The 13,498-nt window shown below is 40.4% G+C and overlaps 1 protein-coding gene across 1 annotated transcript in view; it reads left to right on the top strand.

Moving 5' to 3' along the window:
• Dmrt1 (doublesex and mab-3 related transcription factor 1) overlaps positions 1–12,261 on the top strand; it is a 105,346-nt gene extending 93,085 nt beyond the window's left edge. Inside the window, exon 5 of the mRNA XM_047525786.1 lies at positions 12,107–12,261. Within this exon, the coding sequence (XP_047381742.1) occupies positions 12,107–12,261 (155 nt within the window). The remainder of the gene's footprint in view (positions 1–12,106) is intronic.
• Positions 12,262–13,498: the final 1,237 nt, after the last annotated feature.

Below are 13,498 nucleotides of genomic sequence, written 5' to 3'. Positions count from 1 at the left end.
TACTGTTCTCTGGCTCTACTTCCCCAGATGCTGATTTCTTTCCCTCTCCCTTTCTTTGATGGAGGACTGATGGCTGCCATTGGCACTGTCTCTCCACCATTCTTTTTGTGCATATGTTTAGTGTGATTGTGACTAACATGGAAACCAGCTAACTTTGTCCACTGAGAATTATCTTCCATTTATTCATCAACTACTACTTGCTGAACACTGGGGACATGTAAGGCTTTTAACCAGTGGCCACCAAAGGGCTTAAAAGGCAAGTATAACATGGACCCTCCCTGGTCTGCAGGGAGTCATTGGGTGTATAAGAGGAGGGTGAAAGTGATAGTGGCACAGGAAAGCTACAGTCCTCTGACATTGTAGAAGGTGGGAGTTATTTCTGTCTAAGGAGATTAGGAAAGGTTGGCATTTGAGTTGGGTGGGGACCTGTGGCAATTATGAGAAAGTAGGCCCAGCTCAAAGGCAGGAGACCTACAGGTCTTTACTTTGATCCAGAGCACAAGCAAACTCAGCTCAGGTGTACTGGAGAAATGGGAAGTCATGTTTCTTCTCAAATGCCAGGTCAGGGAGCTTAATCTCCCTCTATCCACCCAGTGCTGTGGATCAAACCCAGTGCCTTGCACTTGATAGGCAAGCCCTCTGCCTCTGAGCTACATCTCCAGCCTGCTTGTATTTTCGGAAGCCACCTAGGGAGTGTATTTAGGAAAGATGTCAGAGACATGCTTTCAGAAGAGTAACAGCCACGGAGACTGGGTAGAGTGGCCAGATATTAGAAACTTAGGTGTAAGATAACACTGAGGTACAGTAGGGTAAATGGAAAGGCGAGACGAAGAGAGCAGGACTTAGCAACTGCTTGGGTGGGAGGCAGGTGGGGTGGCTGGGATAATGCCACAGCCTTGAAACCTGAGCAAGGTGGGGAGCAGTAAGGGATGGGTCCTTGCTGGGGGAGGTGGGAGGTTCAGTTTTAAGCTCAGTGAGTTTGTACCGCCAGAAGCTCATTCAGATGGAAATGTCCAGCAGATTTAAAATACACAAGTATTTCTGTGGTGGAAATCAGGGTAAGAGATGCTAAGTGTGAAGTCATCTGCGTGGAAGTGATATGTAAAGCCTTATGTGACAAGAGAGGACCACCTCTAGCAGTTTGGAGGTCTGTGCCCAGGGTTTGACTAGAGAAGAAACAATCTGGGGAGGGGACAAGATCTGGAGAAGTGACAACTCTGTGACCTGAGGACCGGGAAGACGGATAGTTCCCCTGAGGGAGAAAGAGACCAGAGCAAGCCACCAGCAGGCCATTCTGGGAATTAGCAGCCAATTTGCCAGGCTTTATGGAATGACGAGGCTGTGAGGCCGACTTTTCAGTTGAACTTAGTAGTAAGAGAGGAGGCACAGTCGGTGGGAGCTGGGGAAGAGTGGGAAGAGGCAGAGGAAAGGACTGATATAAAAGGACCAAATAACTAAATTCTGTGCTTCAAAGCCATTATAGTGACTGTTATTTGGAAAGAACATATACAAAATAGTAAGCGTTGCTGAGGGTGTAGGGAAATTGATTCCTTGTGCATTGCTATGGGGGGGGGGAGTGCAAAACGGCACAACCTCTGGGTAGTAAAACTGTACAGCAGTTCCTCAGACAATTAAGCAGGATCACTGTATGCTCCAATAGTACCATTTATGGGTATATAAGCAACATAATTGAAAGCAGGGTCCCAAGGAGATATTCGTGCACCCGTTTACAGTAGCATTACCAACAATAGTCCAGTGGTAATGCAGCCCAAATGGCTATCAGCAGATGACTCTAAGTAAATGAAATATACTCTATATGAAATAATGGAATATTTAGTTTTTAAAGGGAGGAAATTCTTTTTTTCTCAATTTTTAGTTGTAGATGGATACAATATCTGTATTTTATTTATTTTTATATTGTGCTGAGGGTCTAACTCAGTGCCTTACACATGATAGGCAAGCACTCTACCACTGAACTACAACCACAGTCCCTAAAAGGGAGCACATTCTAACACATGCTATGACATGGATGGATCTTGAGGGTATTCTGTTAAGTAAAATAAGCCCAACACAAAAGACAAATATGATTTTATTTATGTGGGTGCCCAGAGTAGCCAGAATCATCAAGACAAAGTAGAATGGTGTTTTCCAGGGGCAAGAGAGAGGAGAGAGTGGGGGCCTATTGTTCAGTGAGTATAGTTTCAGGGTTCAGGTTCTGGAGTTGGATGGAAGTAGTTCTAGAGATGGATGGTGGTGATGGCTGCACAAAAGAATAAATGTATTTGCTGCCCCTGACTTGTTTCCTTAAAAATGGTTAAGATGGTAAACTTTATGTTGTATTTAAAAAAAATTTTTTTTTAGTTGTAGATGGACACAAGATTTTTATTTATTTATTTTTATGTGGTGCTGAGGATCGAACCCAGTACCTCACGTGTGCGAGGCAAGTGCTCTACCACTGAGCTACAGCCCCAGCCCCTGTTGTGTGTATTTTATTTCAATAAAAAGTACTAAACCTGAACGTGGACACTCCTGGAACAGTTAAGAGCATCATAAGCACCTGGAGAGGGGAGTATGCAGTAACATTCTTTGAATGCCTTTGACCCACAGATTAAACCTATTAAGGGTTGAAGCCCTTTCTTGGGAGCTAACTGGGCAGAAGGCATTTTGAACAAGATGTTTTAAGAAATGCATATATTAAAATATTTTAGTGATCGGGGTCTTTAAAAAAATTTTTTTTGTAGTTGTAGATGGACAGAATGCCTTTATTTTATTTGTTATGTTTTTTTAATGTGGTGCTGAGGATTGAACCCAGTGCCTCACACATGCTAAGCAAGTGCTTTGCCACTGAGCCACAAACCCCAACCCCAAAAATATACAATCTATGCTATTTTTTTATTTCTAGTCATACTTTTAAGGCACGCCATTCCAAAACTGTGTGCTTGCTCCTGTGATCTGAACTACCTTCTCCATCCATGAGTCTATGTTGTATTTAGATGGTAAAATGAAATCCATGATTTTGATTAGGCATATATTCACCTTCCTGGAAATGCCCGAAGTTTTCTATCCTGATTTCAAGTGGTGTGTGCTTTCTTTAGTCATGATCTGGCATTTGCTTTCTTCTTCTTTACCAGCACAAAATATTAGTAATTACTAGACTTCCTGTAATACTAGTTAGAAAGAAACTGAGAAGGAATAGTGGGTCTAGGATGATACCAACACTGATGAAGGTTTGCATTTTACAGTAACATCCACCAGAAAGTGTTTGCTTTTTGAAAAGGAGAGTCTCCTGGTAGAAGGTTAAATTAATTTGCCTCATGCAATCCTCTGCCCTGCTACTAGTGTATCACTTAGGCCTTAGTATTTATTGTCAAATTATGAACTGCAAATTCTATACAAGTTCTGCTTGAGAAATAGCTTGTGAACTTTCTCATATCCACTTAATTGCAAAATGTCAGAATATTTTTAAAAGAAAGACTTCGCAGATCCACAGAGCTAAAGCTTCACATCTTAAGTGTTTTGTTAGTGTGTTTTCTCAAAGATCATTTAAATCCAAAGTGAAAGGCTGATTGCAGGCTGAGGATTAAACAAGCCAAGTACATTGGGGGCCATAGGTTAGAAGTCATTGTGACCAGCTCCCCTGGCAGCGGTATTGACTCTGGACCCTTAATCCTTTTGTTTGGCCTTAACGGGCTACCCACACCAAGTCCAGGATTTCCATCAGATCTCACTCTTCAAGACTGAAGAGTGGTCCTTTCCTCTGCAAGCTACTTTAAAATTTTTTCTTAGTTTGAAAAATATCGGGATAGAGCCAGCCTAGTTTCTCAAATGGTAGATGTCACAACCTGCTCTTTGAGCTTGATTCCTTTCATATCTGAGAAAATTTTCCAGAATCAAGTGACAAATCTATTCAGGGGACTTGTAGAGCCACCGACTTTTCCTGTTCTTCTGTAGTTACTATGAAAATTAAGTACATATTTAACTGTTTTTAATGTAATTGTGTATGTGTGACCAACCCCCAATCCAAGTGTGGCATCTATTCATATACATGAGCACTTGTTTGCATTGCACAGAGTCCCCAAAGAGTGTGGACCCCCACATGCATTAGGAGCCTCACTCTCCAGGAGTTGCAGAGAGTCATTGCAAAATTAAACAAACAAACAAAAAAGAATTTTAAAATCCTCAAAACTGATTTTAAACTTGAGACTCTTTGCCAACGCATGACCTAGTTTTGTGATTGTATTATGTCTTATGAAGATTACTGTATTTCTTGGTGTTTCTCACTGATCCATTATTAAACACCTACTGTGAGTTCTACCCTGTGCTGGATAATGTGTATTAGGAATTCACAGCTTAATTTCCCATTACTCAGTGTTTATCTTTTACCTTATAAACTTACTTTATACTGCTGCCATGAGGTAGGTGGTTCTTGTGGCTCTTGGCCCTAGCTGGCTTCAGTCAAGTCTTCCTGCCTGTTTGCCCAGCCTCAGGAACTGATAAGTGTAACTGAAGTCCTATGCATGATGCTGTAAAAAGCATAAATAGACTCAGGTTGCAGTTTACAATCCATGTTAACTTGCAGTCTTTAGGTGTGTAAAGAATGAAGGAAGTAAAGTCACCCTTCTCTTAGACATCATATATGAAACTTGTCTGAGAACTTTGGGGACTGTTTTGAGCTGTGTTGTCACTAGTGGTTCTTTTTTTTTCTTTCCAAATGATGTTTCATAAAAATCCTATTAATTTCTTGGTCCCATCTAAGACAGTGGAGTACAAACACATAACTCACAGTTTTTCCCTAGAGAAGGGTGCAGACTTGTGCCAGAGGAGAGAGGACAGAGAAAATAACAACTAACAGGTGCAGAACCTTAAAGTTTGCAAACTAATACCTAATATAATGTAAATGCTATTGAAATAGTTGTTATTTAGAGAATGACAAGGAAAAAGTGTGTACGTGTTCAGGTCAGATGCAATTTTTTTTTTTTTTTTTATTCTACTGTATTTGGTCTGTTGGTTGAATCTGCAGATACAGAACCCACACAACTGGGCATGGTGATGTGCACCTGTAATCCCAGCTACTTGGGAGGTTGAAGCAGAAGGATCACAAGTTTGAGGCCAGCCTCAGCAACTTAGCAAGACTCTGTCTCAAAATAAAAAATAAAAAGGACTGGGGATGTGGTTCAGTGGTAAAGCACTCTCAGTACCAAAAAAGAAAAGGAAAAACAGAACAACCCACAGATATGGAGTTCCAGCTGTATTGTTCTCCTTTTACAACCAAGGACACTGAAGCCCAAGGTGTTTACTACAGCACTAGCCTGGCAGCAGAGTTTATGGTCTTTCCAGGAAAATTCTCAGATGCAGAGGTTCCTGGCTGGGAGTTAGCAGAGGGCTTGGCCCAGCCTAAGAGATCCTCCGAAGAGGGAGGAGCCTGGCCTGAGAGCAGGACGCCCTCAGTCCTTTGCCCCATCAGGGGACAGTGTGGTGAGTCCGCCTTTCTGACTGCTGCCACCTCACATGCTGGAAAAAAAATGAATCAGGATGTGGAGGGGCAAGTTTATAAGAAGGGAGTGGAGAGGAGGATAAATGCCAGCAAGTGACGCTGGGAACCGACACAGAAGCCAACAGTATTCAGTGTTGAGATGCCGCAGTTGCCACACCACACGTGATGCTGCAGTGGCTACATGGGTCCCCCAGCAATTGCATAAGTCATCATATGTTCTCTCCTTTGTCCCCCATTTTATAGCAGGGAGACCAAGACATGAAAAGGTTAAGGAACATGTTCAAGATCTTCATATGGTAAGAGACAGATGGTCCACCCCAAAGCCCACACACCTGACCATTCTGCTGTTGAATTTTGACCGAGGGACAGTTTCTAGCACCCCAACAAGCCTCATGCCAGGACTCAAGGTACCCAGCAATCATAGAGAAGGAACTGATGAGACTCTGACTCTTGGTGGACATCAAAGACTGTGCCCAGAGATTTCAAATTTTAGGAGAAACTTATGTTCAGAAACTGGATTCTCCCTGCCTCCAAATAAGGAAGGGATGGTTTGCTTGATCATTGGATAGTAATACTGTTTCCTATATGATTTGTAAAGCATGTCACAGATATTCTGATTCTGCTGTCAATTTCACTTGACACCAACCATCCTCCCACTTTCCTCCTCAAAAAAAATGAAAAAGGCAGAGCTTATGTTAACAAAGGCCCTGTTGTCCACGGGAGGCAGAGGTTGTCTTGCTTCTTGTGCTTGACACCTGACAGTTACATAGACTCAGTGTGAGGTAAACATGTATTCCTGGTTTCTGACTGTTTCATAGAGGCCCTGTCTGTGTAGCCTGGAGTGACTCAACCTTGTACAAAATCCTGATTTACTTCTGGCACCTTCAAAAGTTAAGAAGGTAACATAAGACAGGGAGATGTGGAAAGCTGACACAGGATGTATGAAAAATACTATGGACCTAGTAAATATTACTCCCTTAGTCTTCACAGCCTCCTGCTATTATTTTAATTTTACAGATGAGGAAAACTGACACTCAGAGTAGTTGTGTATTTACCAGAGGGGAGAGTGGGTCAGAGTTAGCCAAGGTGAAGCTACTACAGGATGATGTAACCAAAGAGAAGGTAAAGCCCCACTGTTAGGTTTTGTGACTGAGTATATCTTGGTTAAAACACAGTTTTCCAGCAACTTTGAGTGTTTGAACTGTGTGTGTCACCAAACGCTGCCTCCCTGGATGAGGCAGGGCAGGTGAATTAATAATGGTGAGTTAACCCCTCATGTGCCCACTTGCTCACTTCTGATAGGGTTTAGGAAGAAATATCAGTGAGAGAAAAGTTCCCACTACTGATGGTAACTGGGGGCAAGGGAGCAGTCAGGCACATTGCCACTGCTGATGGGCAAGAGGATTTGGGGTAAGTGGGGTCAAGAGTGTTGAGCCCCCATGAGGGTTGGACTGCCACAATGAGCACACAGGCTTTGAGACTCAGGCTGACTGTGGTGACCCCTCTATGAAACAGTCAAAGCATGTGGGCACCCAGCAGCTTTCATGCTGTCACCTAGGGGTCTCTGTTATGGGTGGGTGCCAGGGAGGTGGGTCCCAGGTGGAGCAGAAGGCTCCTTCTATTTCTTCTCTTTCTTTGTGTACTATGTTAAAACAAACAAAAAGGATTCTTCCCTTTGTGTGTTAGTTGAACTCCAAAGGTGGGTAAGGGAGCAAGTGTGTTATCTCTTAGCTTCTCAAGGAGCAGGAAAGCTGGTCTGTAGCACACACAGTAGGGCCAGCCTGTGAGCTCAGGTCCATGGACTCCCAGGTCAGTGCTCTCCTGATATGCTGCACAAGGGTATTGATAGGCCTCTTTATTTGGAGAATTAAAAAGTTGTTCTGCTAGTGTGTGAATTGTATATGTGTTCATTATAACATAAAATCTAGAGGGAAAGAGGTGTGGTCAGTGTTGCATAAATATATATTTCCTGAGTTCACCTAGCTTTTAAAATATGGTATTTCCCAGTGCTTGCAAAGGTGTTATTTTTATCAACAAGGAAGCACTGATGATTTACCCAATTCCATGTATAGGAACTCTCATTTACTGTGGCTTGACTGCTTCACTTTTCAAAATGCCAAGTGTGGAGCTGACCCCTTATGAAACTGGTGTTGGAATTTTTTAACTGACAGTTCAGATATGTTTTTAAGGAAAACTTTATCGAGTAGAGCCTCTCTCTCTCTCTCTCTCTCTCCACTACACTTCAGTTCCACTTAGGGGGAAAAACACATTTAATTGTTTCAAAGATTATTACATTTTTAGTAAATTTATAGTAAATGGGGAAGATGAATAAAGGACTATTTTTTTCTCAGCTTGTGGTTTCTAATTACATCAGTTACAGCTCAGCCTTCCTCCTAACTAGAGTGCAGGCATGAACTGGAAAAGAATGAGCTAATCCATGATAGATCAGGTGGAATAAAGATCTCCATTCATATCTTTACCTTTTATCCCTTGTTCTGATGCCAAGAATTAATGCTGTTTGAAAGTACAAACTGAACCTGCCAAGCTCCAGCAGCTGGGATAATCCTAATTATTTTAAATGTTAGTGAGAAGGGCAGCAGTTCCTCTGTGGAAAAGCGTTCTATTGTGAAACATTAAATATCTACTAAGTGGTATTGATTGGGCATGATTTTATTTCCAAACACTATGGTTACGGTGAAGCGGAAGAATTTGTTTAAGAAATTTTCAGCAGCTTTCTATCAGACTTCCTTAAGCCTACAGCCTAGTAAGCCAAAGAGACTAGACTGTCTTCCTTGGCAGCCAGCAACCAGCTGCAGAGTTGCTAACCACTGGAGAATGCACTTGGCATTTTATTTTAAATGGTTCCTTGGTAGGAATTTAATAGTGTTTAACATATAGAGGAACATTTTTTTTCTAGCATGAATATCTATCGTGTTTTCCCACATCACTGGAAGAGAATTATTCGTTCCAGTCCATTGACTTCCAACAGATCATTCAAGTTAAAAGTCAGGGGTCTTTGCAATGTCAAAAGATTGAGCAGTTAGAGTGGTTTTGTTTTTGTTTTTTTTTTTTTCTTTCTTTCTTTTTCTTTTTTGGCAGTATATAATGTTTTCCAAAATTTTCCAAAGTGGTTAGATGGCATCACCAAATCAATCTTAACTGTCACCCCCAAATTGGTAAGAATGATTGGTAAGGGGTTTTCATGTTTGTTTTAAATAATAAAAGAATGGCCCTTCAGCTGCTGTGGACAAATAGGCTACTTGACAAAAACAGATACTAGACTTGCTTGGTTCAAACAAGGGTCAGCCTCTTTGGTTTACTCACCTTTTATTTTAACACAAGAAAAAGATCAGATGGTTAAGTTTTCCTTTTTTCTTTTCCCTTCCTTGTCAGTCTCCACTCTGTTCTCCAGAAGTCATTTCTTCCATTTCTGTAAATGCCAGGAGGGTAGCAGTGATTATAGGGTAGCACAATCCTTAATTGGTTATTGCCTGTGAATGCTTCCTGCACCCTCCTTCAATGCAGCTGCCCCCTCTCTCCTCCCCACAGAGCACAAGAGCAATGCACAAACATCTTCAGCCATGCAAACAGTGGTGTGTTGAACATCTCTGGGCCAATTTTTCTTCCTTTCTTTGGGGTTATTCCCTAGAGTGGAATTACCAGGTCAGAGGGGCTGAGCAGTTTTATGGCTCTTATTACCTATCAGTAGATTGCTGTCCAGAAAGATTGAACCAATTTCTAGTGCTACCAGTATTATCTTTCCCTAAAGTGCCACTGACACTAGGAGTTGGTAGCATTTTCACAAAATAATTAAGACAAACCTTTTGAGTTGAAATTAGCCCTATACAGGATCAAAATATAGGATCATTTTGAGCTTTTGAATTTCTAATTGGTATAAAATAATTTACAACAGACAGTTGCTAACTCTTGCCCCCCAAATAGTTTGATTAAGTTGCATTAAAATGGACAGGGTACCTTTAGCACTAAAGTATTTGGAATTTTTACAAAGTGCTACACAAAATGAGTTAAACAGATACTATCCCTAACTTCAACAGCCTATTCAAAGACAATACTAAGCCTTGAACAAACATAGAAATAACATGGATTAAAATTCTGAGTGGAGAAACGCTTTAAAAAATGCAGGCACTTTTCAAAACAGGTTAAGTTCATTTATTTACATCTTCTCTAGAGTGCAGTCATGCATTAAGTGTGCTTGGAGTCTCTTTGCTCTATGCAGGTGACGTGTCTGTGTACAGAGTCTCTGTAGTCCCAAGCCACGGGGCACTTTCCAAGAAAATTCCCATCCCTCACAATTTCAGTCCCAAATTGGCTAAATGAGGAGGGTGGAGGCATCTTCTCCATCAGATTCTAGCTGAAGGCATAGGTAGGCCCAGGACTCAATGTGTTGGAAGAGCATTTATTCTTATATAGTCTCCAAATCAGTCTGACAAAGTCAGTTATCATGTTCCCTTAGACTTACACAAGGGTTGGGAAGGTTCAGTGGCCAGTGCCCAAGTGTGGTACCCAAGGGTAGGATGCTGCAGGGACAAGGACATGCCAGAGAGTCAGGGTTCCCTATATAGAGTGGGGAGAATAGTTTTCTAAATGAGCGAGTCGAAGGTGAAATCCATCATTAAAGTACGTGGCATGCAGAGAGTAGTCAGTGATGTTCACTTCCTTCTCCATGGCCTGTATAACAGAGAAAACATCTGTCAGTGGGAGTCCCCAGATTAACTCAGAGACTCTCCAGTGGGCTCTCCAGATATGTATAGTAGCAAGATCTCAGAGCAAAGTCTATTATTACTTTTGGAAAACATGTTTCTGTTTATGTATTTAACAATCAGGTGCATGTATACACAATTCATAAATCACCTTAAATTTGCAGGGAGTTTTAAATCCATATAACAACTCAGATTTAGTAAGAAGCCATTCTGTACTCTTCAATAAGGTAGACTTCAGGTTCCCAGTTTGGGGTTGCTGGTAATATATTTACATATGCACACACATTTTTGACATCTGTAATACTGTGTAATGATTCTTTCCCTATTTTTAGAGCTTAAAAATGCACCCTTTGCTTTTTATTTAAGTTACTAAAGACTAAGCAGATACCATCAATACAAATATTGCTTTTCAGGAAATTGCCTAAATTGCTTTTGAAATTTATTCACCTACTAAGTTTACAGATCACCCCTTTCCTCATTGGATACTATATAAAACTATCATCTTTCTGTCCATATGTCACACTGGAGTGAGGGAGCTTTGGGAAATAATTTGGTCCAAAGGATTGGTTAAAGGTTCATTTCTTAAATTGCAGCTCTCTTTTATTTCTGTGTGATTCTACTAGCGGCAGCAAACCTTTTCCAAACCCGTAACAGGCATAAATGGTGTTCTCTTGTAAAAAGGTCTCTTTTCAGCCTGGTAATATACCTTATTAAATTCCAAACATAATAAGTATTGATGGCAAACACATCAGGACCCAGTACAGCTTCTACTATGATTTAGTTCTCTACAAATGACTTCAGCACTCAGCTCCCAATGCATTTTGCTAATTACATCATAGATTTCCCTATTGATGAACACAAGCTGAATTAACACAGGAGCACTAATGTACCCTTTCACCATTATTGTTGTACAAGAAGCCGTGGCAGATGCTGGCAGTTAGTTACACAAACATTAGTATTAACGATTGGCCATTTGGAATTGGTGACAAACTACTGCCCGGCAGAATCCTGAGGCTGAAACCAATCAGGAAGTTAATGAGGAGAGAAATTACCACTGCAGCTTCCCCTTAATTACATTCACACTAGGCAGGAAGGGAGTTCTGGGGGTGGATCTAAACTGGGCTAAGGTTAAGAAGGTCAGAGACCCTTTTGCTTAAATTTTGTATCTACTGTGACTTGTAAGGTTGCAAAAATTTGTCCAACACATTATTACTTTTGCATCCTTCATATTTAATGTCAGTTTTCCACTGGAATTTTTATGTATGTGTTTTTCAAAATCCTCTTTACCTAACTTCTACCTTAGTGATATTAATTGCATTTTTTCCCACTTTTCCCATTTAAAAAAATTTCCCCTCTCATTTACTGCCTTTTTTTAAAAAAAAAAACCTTTTAAAAGTTATATATGCTCAACCCCACCCCAACACACCATGTTTGTTGTCTGGTTATAGCCAAGAGAAATAATAGGAAAATCGATTTGTTATCATCCTCACTAGATCTTACCTGTCCAGTAGTGGGAAAACATGGGTGGAGCCTTACTTGGGGATACTTTCTCTGATGGATCCCTTGACTGACAAGTTTCATTAGCATAAAGGAGAGGGACTCCGTGAGGGGTGGAAGTAGTTTCCCAAAGAGGATAGAGTGGAATTTTTAATTAAAAAAAAAATTAAGAGTATAAAATTCGGATTCTGCGACCTAACCTCTTTTTTTTTTCTTTTTTTCATTCTAAAGCACTGGAGATTTTAATGAGGGTCTGTAAAAACACTTGCAACTCAAAACAGAAATGGAGAGTGCCTCTTTCTTTGTTGGAACCTAATTGAATACTGAATGTAGAAAGACTAGCCACTTTTAACATACTCTTTTCTCCTTTTCTTTCTCTCTCCCCACTTCCCAGTATTCTCGCCGCCCAGCAGTCAAGATTCTGGCTTGGTTTCCCTCTCCAGCAGCTCTCCTATTAGTAATGAGAGTACAAAGGGGGTTCTCGAATGTGAGTCTGCCTCGGAGCCCAGCAGCTTCACGGTCACTCCGGTCATCGAGGAGGATGAGTGAGCGGCGCTGGCTGCATTTGGCAGTTCACTTGGAAAAGCAGGCTTATTCCATTATCTCCAGGGTTCGTTGTTATTTTGCATTGATTCATGCTGACTTAACAGTTGAGAATGTGTTTGGTTTGTACTCCTTAGAGTTTAGTCAAGAGGTAAAACACACTTGTAATAATTTAGGGTTCATGACTACCATCTTCCAGAATTAAGTGCTTTGCTCATGGAGTTTAAATAGTAGTGCCCCTCATTTTGTTTTTTTATGACATTGGTTTACAAATGTAGTTTTCAGGAAATACAGTCAGTAATTTGCTCAAGTAAAACCATATATTTGTGTCTAAATTAGTCATAATTAGTTTACCTTTTGTTTTAAAAATGGAATATCTTAGGTGCCTTAGATTTTTTTTAAAAAAAGTTAGTATTAAACTGCAAGAATGTAAATTTAGCCAAGTACATGACCAGTGGGACAAAAAGAGCAGGAAAATTATTTTAAAAATCTGCAGAAAGTCAGGGTAAATGGAAATACTATTTTTGTTTGCTGTTGGATATAGCCATGCCCACCCCCGTCTGAAATATAGTGAGAAAAAATTACAGTCCTTTAGAATAGCTACTTTTTCTGTAAAGGATAATTTGAAAACAACACCATTTAAAGTAACCCCAGTGAGGCAAAGCTCCTAGGTGTTGTTTCTAGAATAATGAGTTTAACATACACACTCTTTGTACTACAGGAAAAAAGTGGATGCAATCTAGACTATTTTGTAACCCTAGGTTGTAATTTGATTTGGAAATAAGTACATCTTTAAAAGTTACTTCAAATTTCAGAGTTCATTATTTTGTTAAAAATTGCTTATGGAGTACTTCCTTATGTAACAGAAGCCGTCCTGAAATGAAACTCGTCTAAAAAAAATTCATTGTTCTGTGTAGTTGCAGCTGTACCTGAAAATAAAAATGTTATTGATGACTGAATTTTCTAGTGTGTATATTTGGGTGAGCGGTATTAAACAGGAAAAAAGAAATTACTTGTATTTTCTTCGCTCTGTGCTTTGAAAACATCTATTTGATTTCACCCCCATCTGTTGTAATCAATAACCTGACCATCTTGTTTTTTATTAAATGCACTTACTCTTAATTTCATCCACCAGTGGTTTTAGAGAGAATAATGTGGAGTTACCTATATAGGTTTGACATTATAAATCACTTCTTGGGGCTGAATCGTATAGCGGTATCGATTGATCCTGATATATCACAGA

The sequence above is a fragment of the Sciurus carolinensis genome, chromosome 14 (assembly GCF_902686445.1).
Source record: "Sciurus carolinensis chromosome 14, mSciCar1.2, whole genome shotgun sequence".
NCBI lineage: Eukaryota > Metazoa > Chordata > Mammalia > Rodentia > Sciuridae > Sciurus > Sciurus carolinensis.
Note: the sequence above shows the minus strand (reverse complement) of the source record. Positions and strands in the feature narration are given on the sequence as shown.